We start from the raw sequence: 23,872 nt of genomic DNA, 5'->3' as shown, positions 1-23,872 counted from the left end.
GGGTTAGACTGAACAAGATCACTGATTAAACACATCTACAGAGGCAGTGTTGCCACCAATTTGAATTTGCTCAATTCCTTACAAAGCACCTGAAAACCAGGCGGGGGAGCCAGTGCTTCACCAAACTGCCTTCCTGCACTTAGAGCAGCAACCGCTGGAGTTTAGATGAGCAGAAAACTTCACACACAAGTTTGTCCTTTTAAGTGACCACTCTGCAGTGCAGGAATACTGCACCAGAGTGAGCAGCAGGGAGAGAACACAGCTCTGCCAGAGCTCTTCAGCTCAGCGCTCCTCAGCTACTGTACAAGAAGCTCCAAAGACATTTCACTAAATGGCAAAGGAAACAAACTTCAGCATCTTCAGGCATGTATCTCCCAAATTCAGATTCCAAAGCCTCAACTGTGGAAATTCTAGTGCTTGATGGAAAATCCAAAACAAAGCCTGGTTTAAAAAAATTTATTTTACAAAAAATAAAAACTAGTCTTTACAAACATTTCAAATACCAGCTCTAAACCTCAACTCTTTAATATTGGATTAAGCTTGTTCAAAATGCCAGACAAAGTCTTAAAAATTTTTAAGTTTGACATGTCCAAAAGGATTTGTTCTTTTAAGAAATGTCATTACAGAGCTGTTAAAAAAATACTATAGAATGTTTTTCAAAGTCAGAATCCCAAGTTCTTCATCCTCTTAACTACTTTTCAGGTGTTTATAATGAAAAAGACCCAGAAACTCAGGAAAAATAATCAGAAACTGTTTTACCTGTTAAGCATATTGTAAAATTAGGGGCTGGAGAAGCAGGGGTGAGAAGAGGAACAAATATTTGTCCATGCTTAGTTGCACAAGATGAATAAAATGTGTAGGTTTAAGTTGAAGAAAACTGAAGTCATAGTATTGGTCCAATCCCCTGTCAAAGGTGAACTTTTGGGCCTCTGAGTGTATTTCCAGAACAGTTCCTTAATACCCGTAAGAACAGAGCTGAGGCTTAGCATGGGTCAAAGCAGTAACAGAGAATTAGAAACTAAGGAGTGCTGATCAAATCAGCTCCATTAATCTCCATCCCCTCTGTTGTTAAAGCAAATCTCTGAATATTTTTAGCTGCAAGGATCATTTTTAATGTTATCTGTTCCCAAACCTCTGCAGTGATCAAAGGGAGCAATTTCCACAGACAGATAAAATAAGCAACACATGAGGTGAAGCTGTCACCCTCACAACATGCAGAAGTTTTAAAATAAGCTTTATAAAACACAAATTGCAATGTCTGTGTCCATTTTCACTGCATTTCCCAACCCTCAGCTCTACCCAATATTCTACAGGTGAATCTTCCTTGCAGATTCTGTACAGTAAAAAGAGGAAAAAACCAGAGGTATACACAGTAGATTCTGTCCTTTGCCCTTGGTATTAAAAATATAGCAAACCACAAATGCTGGCATTAGGAAATCAGTCAACTCTTCTGGGTTTCAAAGGAAAATGCAGCTCTTCAGCAAAACTGCAAGGCTTGGTGCAGCCTGTGTACTGGAGATGCTTTTTGTTTGAGACACTGTTTAGGGAAAATGGTTGAGGACAGCAGCTGCCAAAATAGTAAACATGTTCTGCTGAGGGGCACCGCTCATCACGGCTGCATGTTGTTGATAATGGCCAAAATGCTCATTTTCTCTTGGGCTGAGTCCACATCTTCATTTTGTTTCTGAGCCACTCCTGTGCCAAGGCCATACAGTCGTCCGCAATACTTTGCGTCATCAATTGTATCCTCAAAAAATAACTGCAGATTAAAAAAAAGATAAACAGGTATTGTTTAATTAGGCCTCTAAATCAGAAAACATCCAGTGTTAATTAACAGCTCATTTGCAATCAGCCACCTCCAAGATGGAGTGCACAAATTAAAATAAGCAACGAAAGGGGAGTAAACAGAACAAGTCTGTGCCAAAATCAGCACAGACTTTGACAAACTGTCAGCAATTCCTATTCCTGACAGTTTGAAGTGTGATGGCCACAAGGCTCAAAAATCCCAAACTAAAACAAACATTATACATGTTGACATTTATGGACAGAAAGTGGAGAAGGAAGAACACTGCATTACCTCTTTCATTCTGAAAAATGCCATTCCTGTGAGGAGAGAGTCTGATCCTGCCTGGTGTTGTCGTCCAATTCGCTGCAAATCCAGCTGGTCTGCCACTTCCTGAAGGCCACCCTGCAAAGAGAACAGAAGAGAATTTATTTTGGAACATTTATTTCTTGCCAAAATTGCCACATTTCTCCAAAACACGAGGGCAAACAGGGTATGATGGACCAATGCAGATCCCAGCAGTACCCACACTCCAGCTGGGAGTGAAACACAGAGGGAAATGTGTTCAAGAGTGCACAAATACCTCTCCTCAAATTTAGGTGCCTTTTTTGCCAGCTGCAAATATTTGAGATAACTGTGGGTACATTCATGGGTTACACAAGCTGGGCCTTTCCCTCCCTTTACTCGAGGCTGTGATTCAGTAGATAAATTACTTTCAACCCTCTTACCAGTTAAGCCATGGAATATTTCATGTAAAAGAAATACCACTGCATGGGAAACATAAATATGCTGAATTACAATTAGCCTCTGATAAACAAACCAGAAGGCTGTGGCAATGTCCTCTTTATAATAAACACATTGCTAAGTCTGAAACTGGGGAGGGCAGGATCCAAACTGTGTCTCAGGTGCTTCTCTGTCACTACTTTTATACACATTCCCATTTTAAGACAACATATGCAGCAGTTCTGCCACCTGTATTCCTGTGCATGCAGAGTGTTGGTACTCATCACATGCTTGCTGGGGAGATAAGAGTACCTTGAGGTTTTTGCAGCTCTTCATTAAGTACTTCACATCATAGATAGATGGGAAGAAAAGGTTTAAGATATGGAAAAATTCATGTTCCTCTTCTGGTAACCTGGAGTCTGTCAACAACTTCACCATGTAGCCAAAGTCATAACCACTGAAAACAAAACCACAGAGAAACCAGGTAAGCAGGCAGTACTAAAACCCAAAGTACTGCACCTTGTTTTTGAACAGAATTTTACTTGCTTTGCCTTTCAAGCCTTAACATTTTCTGACATTCATAAAACTCTACATCTCAGCCAGAACTCATCCTGATTTTCTATGTCAATGCAGGACTTTGGAATGCCCCCCAAGTGCCCTCACTAGCCTTTTGTGGAGCAGCTAAGCCATTGGGAAGAATACACACTTCTTCCCAACTCTCTATATTTCTGTAGCTAAGGGCAATACAGAAAAGAAGGAAAGCCTGCAAGTATCTGTTGACATAGAAGGAGGTAGTGCCAAGTCCTTTCATTTGTGATACCGTGCTGGACCAGAGGCTTCCTGATCAAGTTGGTTGAAATGCTACAAGAAAGATATCTTAACCACACAGGTGGAAATTCAGAGCACCACCAACATTGTAAAGAAGAAGAAACAAAATCCTTTACAATGCATTTACTAAGTGCAGAAATCACATTTCAACTTCTTCAAGAGAGGGAGATGGCAACAGCAAAAGGATTCAGAAGCAGTCAGGAAGTCAGACCATGAAGTGTCCTCACTTCTTAAACTTGGCCTTCATATCCTGAAACTTATTTTTAAGAACTGCAGGACTGATAATTTTTCTCCTTAAAATCTGTCAATCTCCATGGAAAATGCAGAGAATTAAGAAGAGATTTAACAGGGTCAGGGAGCATCCTGGACCTGGACCCACCTGTGGAAGGACAGCCATTTCACACTGTCACTGAGGACGACCCCCGACGTCATCAGCAACTCAGCAAAGTGCAGGGTGTCAATCCCTTCCTCTTCATGCTTCTGGAACTGCAGCCCAGAGCTGGCAAGGAGGTCTATGGAATCCTGAGAGTACATGTCTTCCCTGAAGGAAAAAGAAAAAAAACAAGTTTGCACTCAGGGTGCTGCCAAGACAAGCTCATTTTAGAAAAATTCTCCCCACACTATGTCAAGAATTGGATTAACCAGTAGGATACTTCTGGGTTTCAGTTTGTCCCTCTAGAAAATTCAAACTGGCTCAGTTTCAATACCACTGCAGCCTCCTACAGCTGTAACAAGCTGTTCTATGATCATTAACTAGTTAACACTTCCATTGCTTGTGCAAATTCCAAAGATTCCAGCTCCATAACTGACTGTTTTGAACAATGTCCCTTCTGCAAGGTGAAGGGAAACACCACAGATGAGGCCCAGAGGAAAGGGGAGTTCCCCCAAACAGGAAGATGTGCAGCTCTAAAGCACTGACCATCATTCCTGTCTACATCTTTCCTTTTCACTCCACAGCATGTACCACCTTATCAGCACCTCCACCTCCATCTTGGGGAGTAAACAGAATTGCATCACCCTTGACTCAGGAAGCAGGACAAGAATGATGTGCTTGGTGGAGAGATGAGCAAGAACCTGAGCTCTTTACTGGTTTGTGTCATTTGAGGGAGAGGAAACAGAGCCAAGTTCTATCAATCAAGTGATCACACAGCACTTCACTCTGATTTCAATACTTATAAGAGGCTCACAAATTTGTGGAGTAAATAGTGCAACTTTTGGGGTCAAGAACTGGATGATCTGCACATAGTCACTACAAATTCTTGTAATGCTTTCCAATGACAGTTTCATAAAAATTGATTGATTTCCTCTACATATGTGCTTTTGCCAGATAAACCCTTTCTTTATTTCCAGACAGCTCTAGTGGTAATTATGCTGAGTTTATCTTTATAATTACAGGGGAAGGGATAATGAAACTTGTTTCAGCTGCAAGCCAGGATATTACAGTATGGAGGAGACAAGAACTGCCACACTCCATTTAACAAGATTCATTCTGAACAGATGTGATGATTACACCAACATGCTTTTAGATCCCAGCTTACACTTAAGCATGGATTTGTAAAGAAGTCTTTTTCTTTTTGATGAGAGCAGCACATCCATTTATTTCTAGCAGAAAGAGATGGAGTTTTACATATATATATATATGAAATTTCAAACATTGGTCCAGAAAAAAATGGCACACAAAATTATGAAGAGAAAGGGTAATAAGGATAGAATTTTAGAATTCTAAATTTTAGAATTTAGACTTTGACCTCTAGATACACTGTTAACTCCTGGCACTTCAAAATAGGTTCCCACATAGTCAGTACGAGAATCTGGATCCTTATTGCTCAGAGGCAGCCAGCAGTGATGAGCACATGGACACTGACATTTGCCAAAGCAGAAGGAACAGGAAATTAATGCCAAGCCCAAAGACTCACGTGAGGTTGAATTTGAAGTTGAACTGCCAGGTGTTAATGCCAGAAGGATACTCCCCCTTCTCATTTGTGAAGGTGAGGCCCAGCTGGATGATCTTCAGCAGGTCGACGTTGCAGCGCAGGAGCTGGTACTGGTAATCGATGGAGCTGCGGAATTCACCGATCGGCCTCACCACCACGCCCGGGAACTCCGTGTCCTGGCACAGAGGGAAAACTCAGCTTCACCAGGGATGCTCTGGGAATCAGGACAGCCCAGACAGTGAAACCCTTCCCCGCTGCTGAGGAACACTCAGTGCCTACATTAACAAAAACTACTGTCACACAAACACACCTCAGCAACAGCAGCCGACTGTTAGATGAAAAATCATCTTTTGGATGAAGAACTTCTTACTCAGGCAGAGACTGTGGGCTGTCTTTGCTGAACACCAAACTGCACACTGCTTCTACCCTCAGACTGGGGCACTGAGCTTCTCCTGACTACACACAAAATCTTTCCCAACAAACCCAGTGCTGTGCACCTGACACAATCTCTCCCTTGCCCAAGAGGTTTATCTGTCTACTCTTACAGCACAGTCACCCAAACAAACCCTAAGAACACTTTCAGTGAGACTGAAAAGAAGCAAAAAGTTCATTTCTCATTGACAAATGTTAACAAAAAAATTCATATTCACCTTCACAGCTGAATTTGACACCAAAATCCCACACACTCTGCAAAGGCACCTGTCTTTTGCCACATTTTTAATAAGGACTCTTCATAACTTGAGGTTCAGTGCTCCTAAGCAAAGCTGGCAGAACTTACAGCATCAGAGCTAAAACCAGTTCTTTATCTAACACACTGGGGTGCTGCCAAGCAGATCCAGACTTGTAAGAGCAGGAGGAGATTCCTCCCACCTGGGGGAGAGTATGCTCTTCTTAAACAAAGCTTTCTGAGCATATTGTCTTATCTACAGCCAGAATATTTTTCTTCCCTAAGAATCAACATCTGCCCTTATTAGAAAGGAGGCAGCTCAGCTGGCTGGCAGTCACTTGCAGGCCTTTTAACCTCCAGTCCCATGGCATCTTTTATAATCAAAAGGAGAAAAACAATCACAGGATTTAAACCCAATTGTGATTTGTTTCATTTTCCTGTTGCATAAACTAATACACTATGAATAGCTAAATATTAAATAAATTCAGGTTTTTAAGTTGGTTTCCTCCTCCCCTCCTTTCACTCAATCCATACTCAGCAGTGCTTAGATTAAATTCTGGAAAGCTACCAAACAGCTTTTTATTTTTTCACTTCTTCTAGTTCAGTTTGACTGAGGGTGGGGAGAAATCATTTCTCACCCAAGAATCAACTTATCCACAACCCCAAAAAACCTCTTGACTAAGGGAATTAGGTCAAGTATAAAACATTTACCATGGCAATGTAGCTGTAACTCAGGACAATCTCCCGAATTTTCCTCATCTCCTCCTCCAGGTTGTTGGCCCATACTTCACAGATAACCTGGCTGTTCTCTGCAAGGGCTGCTGGCATCTTGCAGGGACCAGAGAAAAGGCAGCTGATGCTGAACTCCAATGACAGTGCAGGATCACAAGCTGTGCAATCTTATCAGTGTGCTGCATTAAAGAGATAAATAAATATGTTTTAAGTAAAGGAAGAGTTACATGTGAAAAATGCTCTGTAGGAGTCAGTCACTTCCATTTTCACCTTCAAATAACCCACTTAAAGTTCACACCTAATTTTCTTGCTTTATCACTTTCTGTAAATATGCTGAATGAAATCTAGAGCATCTTTTCACAATATAATAGCAGATGCACAACCAACAGTCCAGTTATTTATGTAAAGAATCATTATCCCTATATTCCTTTTCCTGGCACAAGCTTTGACACTTGGGGCACAAGATGTACAGGCAGTGAATCCTCATCTGTAAACCTCAACTATTTCACCATCCCTGGAAGTGTTCAGGGCCAGGCTGGATGGAGCTCTGAGCAACCTGGGCTAGTGGAAGGTGTCCCTGCCCACAGCAGGGGGGTGGAATGAGGTGATCTTGAAGGTCCTCTCCAATCCAAACCCCTCTGTGGTTCTGTGATGAAGATAATTGTTTAAACACAATAACAGAATGCTTTAGAGAGAACACTCATGGGCATGAGGTTTATGGGTATGAATATCTAAAGGAGGGTGCCAAGAAGATGGAGCCAGGCTCATCTTGGTGATGCCAGGACAAGAGACAATGGGCAGAAAGTGATGCAAAGGAAGTTTGTCCTGAACACGAAGAACATGAGCAGGGACTGGACACGGGAACAGGCTGCCCAGAGAGGTTTTGGAATCTGCCTCAATGGAGATATTCCAGAACTGTCTGGACTCAATCCTGTGCCACACGCTCTGGGACGGCCCTGCCTGAGCAGGGAGGTTGGACCAGTGACCCACTGTGGTCCCTTCCAACCCATCTGGGATTCTGATGTAACTGGGTCAGGCTGCAGGGGGTGCTCCCCTGGCACAGCGGCAGCAGCGGCACAGCCCGGCCGAGCCCCTTTCCCACAGCAACACCGGCGAACCGCTCCCAGGCGCCTGCAGGAGGGCTCCGCCTCAGCCGGGCCGGGCCTGCGCCGCAGTTACCGGGAGCGCACCGCCACAGCCCGGCCCGGCCCGGGGGCACCTCAGGGCCCCCTCACAGCCGGGGGCGGCCGGACGCGGCTCACCGCAGCCAGGGAGCGGGAGGGCCGCTGTCCGCGCCGCCGCCCCCCGAACCCCAGCGGCAGCCCTGCCCCCTCAGCGCCCATCCCGGTGCCGGTGGCGCTGCCTGCCCGCCCGCCCCGCTCCCCGGTACCTCCCGGCAGCCGCGGCCGGGACGCGCCGCTCTCGCCCCGCGCAGCCGCGATGGCTCCGAGTGGCCCCCGCCGCGAGGGGCGGCGCTTCCGGGTCTCGCGCCGCTTTGCCTCTCGCGAGAGAGAGCGAGACATGGCGGAGCGGGCGGCGCGCGCGGCGGGGCGGGGCCGGGCGGGGGAGGGGGGGCGGGTACGTTACTGCGCGCGGCCGCGCTGCCCGCACTGCGCATGCGCCCAGTCCTAGCCGGCTCGTGTTTCTCCTCCTCCTGGCGCCCCCCACAGTTTAATGGGCTCGCCCGGGCTCCCCCCCGCGCTCCAAATGGCGGGCGAGTCCAAACTCCGCGGAAGGGGGGGAGGAGGGATGAGGGAGCTGGGTGCCTGCGCTCCTTGAGGGAAGCGTCGCCATAACACCCAGCGGGGCTGGGGTGGGCTTCCAGCATGGGGAGCCCCCAGCACCCCCATCCCCTGGGACACGGGCTGCGCCGGGCCCTGGCTGAGCGTCCCCGAAAGAAGCAGCGGCCGCCCCTCCCTCACCAAGGGGAGGTGAGGGGGTCCCCGGGTCGGGGTTGGGCCCGAGCCCCCCCGGGCTCCCAGGCCAGGGTGGGAGCGGCTGAGGGTTCGGTTCCAGGGGGGATTTCCTAAAGCCCAGAGAGCAAACGCTGCTGTCAGCCCCGGCACGCCTTGCTCCTGCGCTATAGTGCGCATCAAGCTCATTAATGGAGCAACATCTGCTTCTCCCTGCAGGGGCTTAGAAGTCATTTAAGTTCCTACTGCACCTGCCGACTTTTAGCCTGGCTTCTCCTGTTCCAGGAATGGAATTTAAGTTACGTTAGCAACAGAAGGTTGTAGCAGGTAAAACAGCTACTGCTTGTGTAACGCGGCTGCCAACACTTGCTGTGCTGGCTGATGCTGATGGCAGATCGGCAATTCATTGGGACAGCTCGTCTGCTAATTAAACTTAGATAGTGTTTCCTTTATTTTACACTGCCATCTTTCTGGACGGGGTTCCATCTGTTGTAAAATACGTATGTGCCTCTATAAATATATATGTTCTGGTACTGGATTGTCTGCCCACCGTATGGGAGTCTTTCCGTGAATCTCAGCTTCTTGCCCAGCATTTTGATCAAAGTATTTGCAAAAGCAGATATTGGTATCTTTCACACCTCAGACACTGTTCAGTGTCTCAGGTTTAATGTTCATGCCTCAGCAGAAATGTTGCCTTTAGAAAAGAAGAGGGTTTTTCAAGTGTTGCTGTGTTGAATGACCTTGCTGCTGTCAGCATCTTGGTACATTCCCTTTATTGAGCATTATTTTGATTCAGAGTTTATCTTCAGGGATGATAGAGAGTTACTGTTTTGCCTTAGCTCTGCAGTCTGTGGTGTTGTGCAATTTATGCAACATGCAATATGCTACACTGCCAGAAAGCAATCACCTGTGGTCAGTTGAGTCTGGGGTTTTGTACAAGCAAATCTGTGTTGTTAGCAGGTAAATTCAGTAGGCTGGATTACAGCACCCTGTAAATATAAGGTGAAATTTTTATTTCCCAAAAGAGTTCAGAGTAATTTTTCTTGCTCATAAACCCAGCACTTGAAGGGATGTTGAATCCAGGGGAAAAAGGAGGATGGATCTCCTCAGGCCACTGTAAATATCTGTGCCTTGGCACTGTAATAAAAATGTGTTGCAGGAAATAATCACCTGTGATAAATTACATTTGTAGTGTGTAAAAATACCTCTGTAAAACAAAAGCTGTTCAAGGATGTTGGCAAGCACTGGTGGGAAGAGCTGGAGACACATTTTGCTTGATGAGATCAGAATTATTTTCAAACATGACATGGCTAATAAGGATTCAGAATAGCTGGAAGAGGCACCCTGCTCTTTAAAGAGTCCCATAATTTCTGTATTTGGAGGTTTCCAAGATTGCCTCCAGCTCCAGCACTCCAATGCAAGTCTTGAAGAGTCCTCACATCTACCCTGAGTGTAGAGCTGCATTATGAGGTGGAATAAAGGTATTTAACTCAACATTTTCACACTGGGCAGCTTGAGCTGCACGTCCAGTTGTGCCTTTTCTTTAGAGCTTACTCACAGCACCACAAGAAATCTTGCTTGTGGGAATCCTGAAAGGTGAATTCATCCTTGTGTTGTTGCACAGGTGCTCCCAAAGCAGCCACTGCAGTGCTAGGAGGTGGCACACGTGCCCAGGTGAGAAATCTGGTTCAGAATGCAGGGAATCAGGCAGGGGGTGATGTGTGCCAAGCTCAGATTCCTCTTCAGGAACTATCAGTATGGCCCTGTCCAGTCCCTGAAAGATAATTCATAGGTTTTCCCCTGGTGTTCCTCTCAAACAGTGAAACAACCAGTGCCTATTTCAAAAACTGTGAGGAGTGAACAAAGTTGTATTGTGAAGTGTCTGATCAAAAATGTTTTTTGCTCTGAAGAATTCAGACTGCTTGCATGGCTCAGCAAAGATTGCAGCAGCATTGGGGTGTCTGTGATGGAGACATCACACAGGGCAGAAGCAGCAGTTTGATCAGTGGCAAGCTGGGCTAGACACAAAATTGCAGCAGAAGATAAATGGCATTTACAACCCTATGAGTAATGTGCTGAGCTGTCCCTATGGGTATGAATATTTCAGAGATCACCCATGCTGGAATTGAGCAGTGGTTCAAAAGGAACACAGGTCTGAAATTCACTCTTATCACTGACTGTTGGCTGTTGGATGAACAGCCCTCCCCCTGCAAGCTCAAATGCAGAGATCAGCTGAGGACATTGTCCTGATGGCACCCCTCTCTTGGGATGCTCATTTCCACTTCCTCCTCTGCACGTGAGTGAATAGTCTGAAGGAATCACATTCCTCTCTGCTGAGCCTGCTCTCTGTGATAAATGCCAATTAGTAACAACAGTTAAGAATTACAACTTCTGTCCCTACCAGGGAATAATTGGAATTAGGCAAGAGAAAGTGAGGATGGAAACACCGACAGTGTTCAATGCTGTTCCTCCTGCAGAGCTCTCTGCAGTTCCAGCTCTGCTGGCATGAGGTGTTACTGAGAAAGAGCATTTGTTGCTTCACCTGTGAAGGGCAAACAAGGCTCACTGTGAGGCAAAGGTGATATTCCCTGTTTTTCCTCCTGTGGGAAAATAAATCTGGAAAGTTATGATAGTAACACCCTCAGTTGCCAGAGCTTAGCTGGTAGCACGGCACAATTTATGGGCTAAGTAACAGATTGGGGCCACATTTGCATAAGAAAGATGGATGCCACTGTAAATGACATCTCTGCAATGCCATAATTACACATTTTATGGTCTGTAAACACCATGGTTAAACACAACTGAGCCCAAGCACATGCTAACCTATGTGTGTCTTCACCTTACCCATGCAAGCCAAGCCTCTTACTGGTTGAGGGCACTGTGTAGCAAGAGTTGGAGTAATTTTTAGACTTGGTACAACAACATGAAAACTGGACTGCTGATTTTTTGCCAAATTCCACAGTAACCCTATTGCTTTTAACAAATACACCTTTGACCCATTCAGTTGCACTGGCAGTAGCTATTTTGTGCTCCAACCATGGGTTAGTGAATTATAAAAACTACTTCTCTTTAGGGTGTTGGTGGCTTTTTTGTTCTCAGGTACAACAATGAAAAAACTTAGAGAGATGCAGAGATGTGTTCCACGTGCTTAACTGAGTAACAGCATGCACATACACACAGGAACACTGCCAGCACTAACAGTGACATGGCACTGCCTTCACATGACTTGTCTGGGAGGGGACAGGAGCTCCTGCTTGGAAACACACCCCCAGTGCCCTTGCCTAAACCCTCATAAAGCTTTGACAGCAGTCATGAAAAGTGAGGAGTTGAACTCTGGGCTCTGAACAGACACAAAGGACCTCTCCTAGGCTACCATCAGCAGGTGGTGAGCAAAGAACAGGCAGCCAGAGTTCAAGGGTGCTTGAAAAGATATGATAGAGACTTTGAGGAAGTCATTAAAAGGCAATGTTGTGTCTGTGTGAAGTCCATTGTCAGCTTTTCTAGGAACAGGGTTTCCCTTAAAACCGTGCAGTGCTTGGTAGGACATCAAACACCACGGCTGGTCCTGTGTCTGTCCTCACAGAGGGGCTGATATGCAGCTGTTCAGGTGACCAGGTAAGTGCTCCTGTGTTCTTTGTTCTCTGTGTTCTGTACTGTCATGGATAGTCGCATTCTTTGTTCTCCCAGGAGCAGCTGTGCACTGTCTGTGCTGTATAAAGGTTGATTTCAGTGAGGTAAGAGCTACACCAGAGGCTTCAGGAGGAAGGCACAAGGAATCCCAGGGAGCTGGGGTGGGTGGGCAGCCCCCATCGCAGCAGATGGAGCTGGTCTGAGCTGTGCCTGCCATGCAGGTCTGGCTGCTGGGAGAAGGATTCAGTGCAGGGAAAGGGCACCTGGGCTGCCTCAGCTTGAGGCTATCTGGGCACCAGAAGTACAAGAGAACAGCAGGCATGGGGCATAAATAATAATTCACATGTTAAAAAATGTAAAAAATACAGCAGGGCTTTTTTCAGATTATACTCAGATTATATTGAGCATTTTAAAATATGACTTAGACCAACTAGCTTTTTTTCAGTACCAGAAGTGGAAAATTCAGTGAAAACAAGATCTGTGACTTAATGAACAGGTTTTGGGCAAATTAAGTTATACATGGAAACAACAATATAAAAAATGTATTAGAATTCTTGTTTGACTAGTGTATGTTTCCCCTTTAATATCAAGACACTGATTGGGAAAGCAATTACTTTTACTCTAGGGTTGAGAATTTATTTTGGATCAAATTTGGTGTTAACTAATTCGAAATAACTGGAAAGGAACTTTTTTTTTTAGGCAGGACTAGTTCTAGCTGATATTTGGAAATAGCTGCAGGCAGCTGAGAGCCTCAGTGGTTGATTTGGGGCTGTAAAATATGCCAACATGAGAGCAGTGCCAAGCAGCTGAATGGCTTTTTTGTTTGCTGAAACAGCCATGGTTACATGAATGGGTTTTTAATGTATTTGGTGTATTCTGAATCAGGAGAGACATTATACAATAAAAAAAAAAGAGTAGGTAATGAGATGTTGGGGAAAACCTACTCTATCCAAATTTTTCTGGGTTTAATGTAAATAATGTAGAATTTTATCCTGAAAAGTGGCTTAATAAAGGCAGTGTTTTAAACAGAGGGCAAGCAGATGTGGCAGCTCTGCTTTGAACTAGAAATCTTTGCCCAAGCCAGCCTTCTGTCATAAACTGATTATTTTAAAAAGAGTACTAGAAATGTGATTGCAAATTTAACTCTTTCCTAAATGCACAGAGTATGTGACTCAATCAAGTAATAGCTCCTTCTCCTAAAAACTCAAAACAGAGTCACATTTTCTACAGTGCTCTGCCCTGGAGCTCTTCACATGCAAAGGTGTCAGCAGGTTTGAGTCAGCACTGCTGGATGGAGGAACCTCTGGAGCATCAGCCTTCCAGCTCAGTGAGGTTCCCCTCTCACATCTGCCTCTCCTAATCTAATCTTGTCTGCTCCAAAGTCATCAGAGAGGAATAATCTCTTTAACCACAGAAAACTATGGCCAGCACTATTTACTTTACTGTGCCAGCAGAATAATTGGATATTGCTCTTTTCAGCTCCCTACTGGGTGGTTGTAAAGATAGAAATGTGCACAGCTAAGAGCAAATAATAGGAGTTATAACCAAAAAAAATCCAAGTGGAAAAATCTTACAGTGAAGGTTGTCAAATACTGGAACTGATTTGCCAGAGAAGCTGTGAAATCTCGCTCTGTGCAGACACTCAACTGTTCAAAGCTCTGAACAACCTGTTAAGAAATCTGGAATGGAGCAAAGCCTCAAAGGAATGGATTATTCAAGCCTGACATATTTCAAGCTTTAGTAGTGTTTCCTTGGAGGCAGTGGGCACACCTGCCCTGAGAGGACCTGTGTGACAAGATGGGCATGTAGTGGATGTTGGGTAACAGAAGTGATTAGAAGGTCTTTTAAAAATTAAGATAAGATCAATTTAAATTTGGCCTGTGGCATGTTATTTATGCTGCTTTCTTCAGGCTAGCAGGTTATTTTTGGTTGTTTCTTATGGGTATTCTTCATCAGATATATCAGAGTCCAACTGTATTTATCAATAAAGATGTGGTTGGCAGACAATATATGAGAGGAAAAGAAGATCCCTCAGACTGGCTGTGGTAGCTCACACAGTGCAGCAGTGAGGAGCTCTGTGTCTGGGGAAGGACAGGGAGCCCTGGGACACTGCAGGTTCCCCAACACGTTCTCATTTTCAGCAGTAGCACCTTAGGACACCTTTCATGATACCTTTTTGGGCCAAGGGAGATAAAGTGAACTTGGATTTGGTTTCTTTTTAAGACTGCTACCAAAATTCAGCATTTCCCATAGGAGTATATCCAGCCCTAGTGTTGAAATACAGGGTTGGGAGTTGGCCTCGGGGTTTCAAGTTTCAAATCCCTTTTTGCCTTGTTTTTCTTTTTTCCTTCTCAGAACTGTCTAACATCAGTTTCTTCCACTAAAATGTGTGGTATGGTGGGCTGGCTCTTTGTGTCTGTGAGTAAGCAGGAAGGAGGTGTCTAATTTTACTGTCTCATGCCCTTTGACCTGCATACTAATAGGGAATGCAACAGAGCTGGGAACACCTGTGAATAAACACAGTTGTATTTGTAAGAACATACCCAGAAGGCTATAATTTCAAATCTAAACCTCCTGACTAATACAGGATTTCTTTTTGACAGTTTATTCATCCTTTCTGAAACACTGCAAGAAGAGTACTCCCAAGAGGCTTCCCTCCATCATCAAGGTAATAGAATATCATCTTCCTAATGAGTAATTTTCCAACTGTTTGTACCCTAGACAAGAATGTTTGATCCTTCTCTGTGCTTGCCTTTGTACTTTAGGTAACAGTTTGCCTGTGCTTGAATATTCTACTGAGTAGGAAAAGCAAAATGGATTAAGTTCTGCAATCCTCAGTAATCTGGCTGTCATGTTGTTAGAAGTTGTTTGTTATTAAAGACCATGTGAAACCAAGAAAATATTAAGGAATGTTTTGTTAACTTTTGCTAATTATATTTGATGATAAGACTGGGAAATATAAAAACAACTATGCAATAATCCCTAGGACAGCCAGAACACAGCCTGAAATACAGAACCCCTCATGGCCATGGCCAGCAGTGAACTCCCAGCAGCTACTCAGACCTTGGGTTTGATTTATTTTTTAAATTTCTTTTAGCAAAACCATCAACAAATGGTCAAGCAGAGGCAGATGCAGGGAGATTCATTATGAGATGGCCACATGCCCATTTAGGACTTTAACTCTCTAAGTGACCATAGCAGGACTTGAAGCAAAGATGATTTTCTCACTTAAACTGTAACTCAGAGTTTGAGTGAAGGCTGTAGGGCTCTATTGTGTTAGCTCTCTGTGGCCCAAACTCATTTTGTTTTCATCCCTGTTTGTTTAATTGCATGTTGTCATTAAGGAAGAACATATGTCCCATTTCCTTACAGCCTGGGAGGGGCTGGAGTAGCTACTGGGTGCTGCAGTGGATTCCCAGGCCAGATCAAGGGAGGAAGTCCTACCACAACACACCAGTGACACAAGCAAAAGCTTTGGTTTTGGCTGTTCTCCCATTTTCCTTGATATCCTTGCATCCTTAATCTTCTGGGACATTACTAACTCTTCAAGAAATAAAGGCATTTTTCTTCTCAAGAACTCAGTTTTGCTCCATGGCCAACACATGAAGGATGGAGCAGGACAGGACATGGCACACAGAGTAAATATTTTACACTTTTAGCACTGAATTACAAGTAGAGATGATTTGCTGTTTCTGCATCATATTCTGCCACTCTCCAGCTGGCCACAGTTCACTTACTTGGATTACCTTTTATTTCAGATGGAAACCGACCCTGGACATTCCTCCACAGCTGAACTGCAGAAGCAGGTAAAGGCTCCAGCTCATGTTTTAAGGAAGCTCATGCAGGTGCTTTGAAGGCTGAATGTGTTGAATCACCTTCTAAGAGAAGTGACAGACACATCCTCATTCCTAACATTTTTGCATAATTAGGAGCTTATCTCTTATCACTAAAGCAACACTTCCCCAGCATTTTTTCCCTACAGTGGACTGCAGCTACAGCAGCAAGTGGGGAAGGAGCTGTTATCTATGCTCGAGGGGCAAGAGCCCACCACAGTTCCCCAAAACCAGAAGCTGTGCCACCTCACTGGGCCTGGTCCTGCTAAACTCTTATGGCCACTGATGTGCCCCAGTCTCTTTACCTTGCCAGCAGCAACCCTGTTCTGCACTTAAGGACTTTGCCAACTTCTACAAGCACTTTAAGAGCAAGAACTCAAGCAATCCATGAATTAGTTTGGAAACTACTGTGCTGTAGCTGCTGGCATGGGGAGAAACAGGGTATTAAGCACTTGGACTTGATGAACAAGATTTGTTTTCTATGTAATTATAGTGTGTGGGGTTCATGTAATCACTTCATCATATGCAATAAAAACACAGCCTCAAAACAAGACACTTTCTAGCCAAAGGGCTGTTAAAATAGCTGAAGGGCTGAACTTTAGCTCCTCTCTGTCCTGTCTCAAAGCAGGACATGCACAGTGTCTGAGTATTAGGAGTTAAAAGGGATTGAAACTCTTGAGCTAAGGGATGTTAAAGAAACTGAAACCTTATTTGGGCTAATTGGAAATTTTGACACTTGTAAGACAGAATTTTTGTTTGGTATGCTCTTCATTCCAGGAGAAAAAGGATTTACAGGATTTTCCAACAGATTAATGTTAAAAAGCTCAAAGCTTTCTGTAACTTCTACAACATTTTTTTTTCTAAAGAATATGTAAATGATAGTCCAGGGTCTAAAGATTAAGAAAGTCTTACATCAGCATACATGGGGCATAACATGGATGCAACTGGAATTGTGAAAGTGCTGAGAGAGCAGATCTCTGGTCCAGGATCCAGCAGGCACCATCTGATGATGCAGGAGAGGCTTTTGCCAGCCTGGCATTTGCACTTCAGTGCCCCCAGTGATAACAGTGGCAGCTGATTGCACTGCTCTCCTATCAACCCGTAGGGTTCACAGTATCAATCTGTAGGGCAAGAGTCCTGTCAGTTCCTTCCTCCCTAGCTGCTTTTTCAATTTAAAAGAAAAAAGGAGGTGATAGGAGGAAGGGGTTGCTTGCTTGTTTTAGTAGTGAATGTTTCAGTCAAGAAGTTCTGTCCTGGGACAAATAAATATTGCTTATAAGTCCTGGGCCACCTTTAATGTTCTGTAGCTGTTACAGAATCTAAAAGCCATGTAAAGAGGATTCTTTTATATTTCATTACCCTAAACCATCTACATTTGGCATTTCTGAGAGCTGCCTCTCTTGTTTGTCCTCTCTGACAGGAGGTGAGCAGGACTGCACCTATGAATCACACTGTGTTCACTCCAGTCTGATTGTACAACACAACACCACAGTTAAAAAACAGGAAGGACAAAGGAATGAAGAAGACAATAGCTGTTATTATACTATTGCATTGATTTAAAAAAAAAAATTACATTGCAGATAGATATAATTCATATTCACTCACAAAACCCAAATTAATTGCACTCCAGAACGAATTCCAACTTGGACTACTCCAAAAGATAGATCATTAATTATAAATTTGTTGTATATAGACAACTTTGTTTTGAATATTTAAATATTCAAATATATTGAATACTGCTTTTTGAATATACTTATTCCTGTTAACCAGGTCATCTGAGCACAGCAGTTTACTGCTGTGGGGAGAAAACCCTGCATCCTGAGAGGGAGAAAATACTGAGGGAGGGAGGTGAAGGGATGGAACACCATTCCTTATTGCTGGTGTTCCTTTCCCACTGCTCTGAGTTATCCAGAAGCCCCTGGAGCTATAGCCCTCCAGTAGCAGTATGCCAAATGAAGGGAAAAAAAATCAGTGGTCCTTTCTCTGCCTTTGGTTGTTCCAAGGAAATTCCCCATCAGTCATGCACCAGATATCTGTGAGCATGACAGATGGATGATTATACACAATATCCCACAACAGCTTTGTTATTGTGTTCTTCAGAGTGTGTGTGAAGCTAAACAGGCCATCACAGGACTGCCTTCATCATTTCAAATACCAAAAATGCCAGGGCAGGACACAGCAGCACGTGCTCACTCCCTTCTGTTGCTTCTCACAGGGAAAGAAGCTCTCAGATGCCTTGAGGATCAGTGCCTACGTCTTCAGTGCAGGCCTGCTCATGTTCACTGCCCTGATGAATGCTTCTTCTTGGTAAGAGTGTTCAAACAAAGCAGCCTGAGGAGAAACTTTTGTGTGGAAAGGGGGGAAAGTGGATGAATAGATGGGCAACCAAGCACTGTTATTCCCACAGGTTAATGCAGAATATAACATTAGACAATTTCTGGCAAACAGCATGGTTGGAGTTCTACGACTATATGGAAGGAGATGAGTGGACTATCTTCCTTGTTGGTGAGTTTTAACAGTGCTTCTCAGGAGAAATCATCCATGTATTATTGCATATTAAATGGAGACATGGACAAACTTCCCAAACTCATTAATCTTCCCACTGACAAGCACTGCCTTGGAAGGTACCCACAGGTGATTTGGTGCAGCTGTTCTGCTTTTGGATAGGGTCACAGTCAGGGTCCTGTACAGATTAAAAATCTGATCTTTTTGCTGCTACTGAAGTGGCTTCCCTGTGAAGACACTTTGCTCCTGTGAGAACTGAATGACTCAGTAGAACTAATTACTAAAAATATAAGTAAATTTAGTGAATTCTACTCTTGTTGTAGTACTTACAAAACTCTTTCTTTTCTTTTCTGATTAGCAGCTGATGAACAGAACTGGTAGAGACTTTGCAAGGTTCTAGATATCAAGTCAACCTTAGCCTACTTGGATTTAAAAGCAACAGAGGCCTCCCAGCCACCTAGAAAAGCCTTTTCTTAGCTTCAGTTATGTCAGGTTTCAACCTCTGAGACATTTATCTGCTCTAACCTCCTTTCCATTCTTTGATTTTGATTTATGTCAGAATTTACCAATATTCCATTTTAAAGCATCTTTGGGCAGGGGACGCACCCTTGGCACTACTGGGTCCCAGCAAGGTCCTCTGGGTACTGTGCCAGTGTATTTTGTTTCTGATTTAGCCATAGTTTCCAATTCATTCACACATCTCTGCCCTTTCCTCATGCCACAGGGGCTGCATTGGTGCCTGTACTTGCTTTCTGGGGCTTCAATGGAATCCTTCTGGTGGCTGATATAACAGGAAAGCCAACTTTCATTACTCGCTATCGCATTCAGCTGGGCAAGAATGATCCTGTAAGTACTTCTCACTCTGCCTTTCCTGCTGGCTGAACACTTCCTGCACTCTCTCAGGCCAGGAATGGGGAGAAGAACCTGTTATGCTTTTCTCTTACAGCCAGGTAGGATTCCAGGGGGATCAAGTCAAGTCTTGCATACCCACTGTAGGAAGGAAGGCAGATCCTGTTGTGAGGCTACTGATCAGATCTGCATTGACTGCTTGTTAAAGAGCTGATCCCAAAACTAACTGCCTACAAATCTTAAAGCTTTTCATCCTTCCAACTAAAACTGCATTGCTTCTTTCTTAGACTCAAGTCCTGACTTCTCTTTTGCAGGTGGACAGAAAGAAACTGTGGAAAGCCATCTACACAGCGCTGGGTAATCAGTTCTTTGTCTCCTTCCCCATGCTTGTGCCCATGTTCTACATCATGCAATGGTGGGAAAACACCTTCAGCAAGGAATTGCCAACCTTCCAATGGTTTCTTGTGGAGCTAAGCATTTTTACTGTAGTAGAGGAAATTCTCTTCTATTATACACACAGGTGAGCTGAGCACAGGAACAGGTGCTTGATTTTCCTCTATGCCTTTAAGTTTATACTCATACCCTACAACAGCAATAATCCTCATCCCTCTGTTCCACCAATCTTGTATTTATATGGGAAATCTACCCTCACAACATGAGGCCTTGCTGCTGCCAGCAAACAAAAATGGGTAGAATTTTAAAGGTGGAACAGCTTAAAAGCTAAGGAAGAAACAGAACAGGCAGTTTTTCACGAAGCATTCTTTGAAAAGAACAAGACTGACTGTCCTGAAAGATAAAAATCTCAAAGGTCAGTGACTGATCTCTGTTCCCTTGTACAGCACCCACAAATCAGGGCCTGACTTCCAACACTGCAGGATTCCCAAACACTGACACCAAAATTAGAGGACAGAACTAAAGGAAGGAAGACAAAAGAAGCAGAAGCAAGCAGAGTACTCTCAGAAATCTGTAGGTTTCCCTTTAGGACAAATGCACCCAAAAAAAGTAAATGCAGTTTTTTTACCAAAGACCCATGGAACTGAAAATTCTGATTCTTTGACAGTTGCCAGTAGAAAAAGTCAGAACAGTGAAAGCATAAAGTGAGTCTTCCCCTTACAGTACTCCCAGATTTGAATAAATAAGTAATTCAGGGACTTTGATTTATGGGATTTATCTGGCCTGAGTTTATCATAAGCCAGCAGACACATTAATTGAATAAGGACTCAATACAAAGAGAGCAAAAGAAGCAAGGAATCCTACACTCTTATTGCCAGCTGCTCTGAAATCCTTATGTTAGAGGAGACACAAGCAAGTCCCCTGCAGAAATTCTGTGTTCTGTTACTCCTTTTTTGCAGAGCTCAAACCTTGCCTTTCTGTTTCCTCTGCCCAGGCTTGTTCACCACCCAGTGCTGTACAAGCACATCCACAAGAAGCACCACGAGTGGACAGCCCCCATTGGCGTGGTCTCCATCTATGCTCACCCTATAGAGCACATAGTAAGTGGATTTTCACATGGTCACCCTCCAGGTGCTGTGTGCAGTGTGATTTCCAAGGCAAGAGAAGGAAATTTGCCCTTAGAGGCTTCTTCCTTAGGAAGAGGAGGCTGAGCTGCCCTGCCGAGAAGCTTGGCTCTAGGAGGGTTGCAGTAATTGTTTATTCTGGACTCCAGCAGCTTCCAGAGCACAGCTCCAAGGGCCTCCAGTAGATAAGGAATTGACTGGACAGGGCTTCCCATGAGCCCCAAGAGGACTGGGAGCACAGACAGTGCTTTCAGCAAGAGATATGACAGCCTGAGTGATTGTGTGGACTTGGAAATCTGTCAGGATTTTTGTGGTGGTTGCTGGCATCAGTGTTTGCAAGGAGTGTATCCCAACACCCCTGCAGCTGAGACTTCTGAGGAAAACACATCCCACCTTCAAATATTCCACTTAAAAATTCCATCTCCTGTTACCAATAGTCCTGGGCTGCTCTGGGTGTCTCCCCAGCTGACAGTCTTTGGACAGCACAATGATTGAGGAGCCCAGCTGAGCTGTGCTGGTGCCTGCAGCTGGGTCTGGGCAGCCAGAGCCATTTGTGCCAGGGCAGATCACAGTGAAGAGCTGCAGCAGGGTTTGTCACATTGCTGGGTGTGTCTGCAGGCCATGCCCTTTCACAGTGAGGTTTCCCAAGGGCAGATTCAGCATTATTCCAAGGTGAAGCTGAAATTCATACCTCAGACTCCAGGGTGATTTACTGGGATCATGCTGTACTCACCCAGGGTTTGGAGTCATGTCTAACTTCTACTGCAGCCTTATAGATTTGGGCTTTGTCAATGGTTTGCAGTAGTAGAACTCTCTTATCCCTATAATTACTTTTTGGATGATTATGTAACTTTAGTAAGGTGTTTGCACAGTTGTTTTTTTTTTTTTCTTTACACTGTTGGCACAAAACAGGCCAGTGTGATGGATCACCAGGTGACAATTCAGCTCCTAGAGGAGAATCTGCTTGTAGTGGACCCATTAATGAGATATTTTCTTCTCATTTCCAGGTCTCCAACACTCTGCCTGTCATGACTGGACCGATGATCATGGGATCTCACATTGTTTCAGTCTCAGCATGGTTCTCCATTGCTCTTATAACAACAAGCATTTCTCACTGTGGCTACCACCTGCCCCTCCTGCCATCTCCAGAGTTCCACGACTTCCACCACCTCAAGTATGTCTGGGCACTGCTCAGTTTTCCATTCTCCTTCCTCTCCACTGGCAGGAAAAGCTCCTTTCTGAGGGTCAAGTGGGTTTGCCTGACTCATGCACCAGCAGTGCAGTTCTCCAGTTTGCTTGAGAGCAGGCTGAGTGCTGCCAGTCTTAGAGCAGTTAAACTGGGATTTCAAGGCATTCCAGCCCTGTTTTCTCTGCAAGGTTCTTCCTAGAAGTTCAGAATACACTTCATGTGATCTAAGGACAGAGCCAGGGCAAGTCACACAGGTAAAATAAGCGAGCCTGCCTGTCTGTCCCTCTGCCATACACTGGGATCAGTAACACTGATCAGATTACACTGTGCCCAGACAATCACCATTAACCCTTCCTGACAGAGATTCTCAGCCTCCTGTGCTGGACAGAGAGTAGCTGCAGCAGACAGCTCAAGGATACACACCCGAGCAGTGGAGAAACATTCCCAGCTCCCTGAGTGCCCTACATTCAGACATGCTGCTCAGAAATGTCTGCCCTGCTGCAGAACCAGCCCGGGGGACAGTTCTGTCACCACATGCCAGGACAGGGATCCCTGCAGAGCCAAGACACTCTGGGTGGAACAGCTGTGCCAACTGGGGCACACCTGCTCCATGGCTCAGGACAGCCAGGTCTGGAGAGCACATGGGGCACAGTGACATGGGTGCCCAATGCTCCCACAGCTCTGAGCTGCCCAGGAGAAACAGATGATGGCACCAAAGAGGAGCTGCACAAGGTTCACCCAGGCTTTGACAGAGCTGCCAGGGAGACTGGTACAGAAATCCCATGGACAGATTATCGGCTCAGAAAGGAATGGAGAGAAAGGGCAAAGTAACCTCAGTAACTTCAGTGATGTTTATCTGTGTTTGGTTCTCAGGTTCAACCAGTGCTACGGAGTGCTGGGAGTGCTGGATTTCCTGCATGGCACAGACAAAATGTTCAGACAGACCAAAGCCTTCGAGAGACACAAAATCCTGCTCAGCCTCACACCACTCTCTGAAAGCATCCCAGACCCACCCAAGAAAGAGGAGTGAACCAGCCCAGCAGCTCTTGGCCAGCCTGGTGATGAGCAGAGTGAGAGACAATGATTTATGCCAAATAGTATTTTAATCAGGAAACAAATTCTTGTCCACACATAACAGATGATGAAGCTGAAGTTAAATATGCTGCTTGGAAACGACTGCACTTTTGCTGACATTGTTTTCTATACAAGACACTTATAAAAAAACCTGCTCTAGAAATCTATTTGTAAAATTTAATTGTTTATCTGTTACTTGCACTGTCCCCTAGTTCCATCTGCCTGTGTATGAGGCAGGTGTGTTCTGGGCCACATGGCTCAGGGTTCCCACTGGTCAGCCCATTGTCCCACAGCCCTACCTGTGGAACCAAAGCCACTTCCTCTGCTCCTCTCCAGTCCCCAACTACACCAGGATGAACCCAGCCCAGTTACCTGAGAGGGCAAGTCAGCAGAACAGAAAACCCAGGCACCACTGTCTTTTGAACTTTTTATTTTTATACATTTTTTTGTATTAAAAAGGAAAAAGCATAATTACCACAAATTACAAAGGACTAAAGCATTACTAGAATAATGAATCACATCAGCCTAGAAAGCAGATACTCTGAATAATATTAATGTTATAATACAAGCTCTCATTCAAGTATTTTACATTTTTCTCTGTTCCTTTTATACGTGATGATGATCCTAGCACATGGGTCAAAGATTATGTACTATCGACAGAGATGGATCATGTACAGCAGGCCGTAGTAACAAGA

The 23,872-nt window shown here is 44.5% G+C and overlaps 2 protein-coding genes across 2 annotated transcripts; one reads left to right on the top strand and one right to left on the bottom strand.

The window, feature by feature from the left end:
* Window positions 1-441: 441 nt before the first annotated feature.
* Window positions 442-8,139, bottom strand: CNOT8 (CCR4-NOT transcription complex subunit 8). Its single transcript, XM_058815314.1, has 7 exons — window positions 8,058-8,139; window positions 6,647-6,846; window positions 5,251-5,444; window positions 3,714-3,875; window positions 2,819-2,963; window positions 2,078-2,188; window positions 442-1,759 (listed from the first exon to the last, which is right to left on the bottom strand). The coding sequence occupies exons 2-7, from the start codon at window positions 6,761-6,763 to the stop codon at window positions 1,610-1,612; spliced, it is 879 nt and encodes a 292-aa protein (XP_058671297.1). The 5' UTR covers window positions 6,764-6,846; window positions 8,058-8,139; the 3' UTR covers window positions 442-1,609.
* Window positions 8,140-8,473: 334 nt separating this feature from the next.
* FAXDC2 (fatty acid hydroxylase domain containing 2) lies at window positions 8,474-23,872 on the top strand. Its single transcript, XM_058815605.1, has 11 exons — window positions 8,474-8,598; window positions 12,085-12,195; window positions 14,814-14,878; window positions 15,969-16,016; window positions 18,259-18,350; window positions 18,451-18,548; window positions 19,273-19,394; window positions 19,712-19,917; window positions 20,785-20,890; window positions 21,922-22,088; window positions 22,977-23,872. The coding sequence occupies exons 4-11, from the start codon at window positions 15,969-15,971 to the stop codon at window positions 23,131-23,133; spliced, it is 996 nt and encodes a 331-aa protein (XP_058671588.1). The 5' UTR covers window positions 8,474-8,598; window positions 12,085-12,195; window positions 14,814-14,878; the 3' UTR covers window positions 23,134-23,872.

Source organism: Ammospiza caudacuta, chromosome 16 (assembly GCF_027887145.1).
Source record: "Ammospiza caudacuta isolate bAmmCau1 chromosome 16, bAmmCau1.pri, whole genome shotgun sequence".
NCBI lineage: Eukaryota > Metazoa > Chordata > Aves > Passeriformes > Passerellidae > Ammospiza > Ammospiza caudacuta.
The sequence above is the reverse complement of the archived record's forward strand: the minus strand, read 5'-3'. Positions and strand labels throughout refer to the sequence as shown.

Excerpts from the sequence above, each read along its gene's own strand:
- FAXDC2 (XM_058815605.1), top strand. The coding sequence starts at position 15,969 with ATGGAAACCGACCCTGGACATTCCTCCACAGCTGAACTGCAGAAGCAG. Across the intron at positions 18,549-19,272 it reads GTGGACTATCTTCCTTGTTG|GGGCTGCATTGGTGCCTGTA; the intron begins GTGAGTTTTAAC and ends CTCATGCCACAG. Across the intron at positions 22,089-22,976 it reads CACGACTTCCACCACCTCAA|GTTCAACCAGTGCTACGGAG; the intron begins GTATGTCTGGGC and ends TTTGGTTCTCAG.
- CNOT8 (XM_058815314.1), bottom strand. The coding sequence starts at position 6,763 with ATGCCAGCAGCCCTTGCAGAGAACAGCCAGGTTATCTGTGAAGTATGG. Across the intron at positions 5,445-6,646 it reads GTTACAGCTACATTGCCATG|GACACGGAGTTCCCGGGCGT; the intron begins GTAAATGTTTTA and ends CCTCTGTGCCAG. Across the intron at positions 3,876-5,250 it reads AACTTCAAATTCAACCTCAC|GGAAGACATGTACTCTCAGG; the intron begins GTGAGTCTTTGG and ends TTTTTCCTTCAG.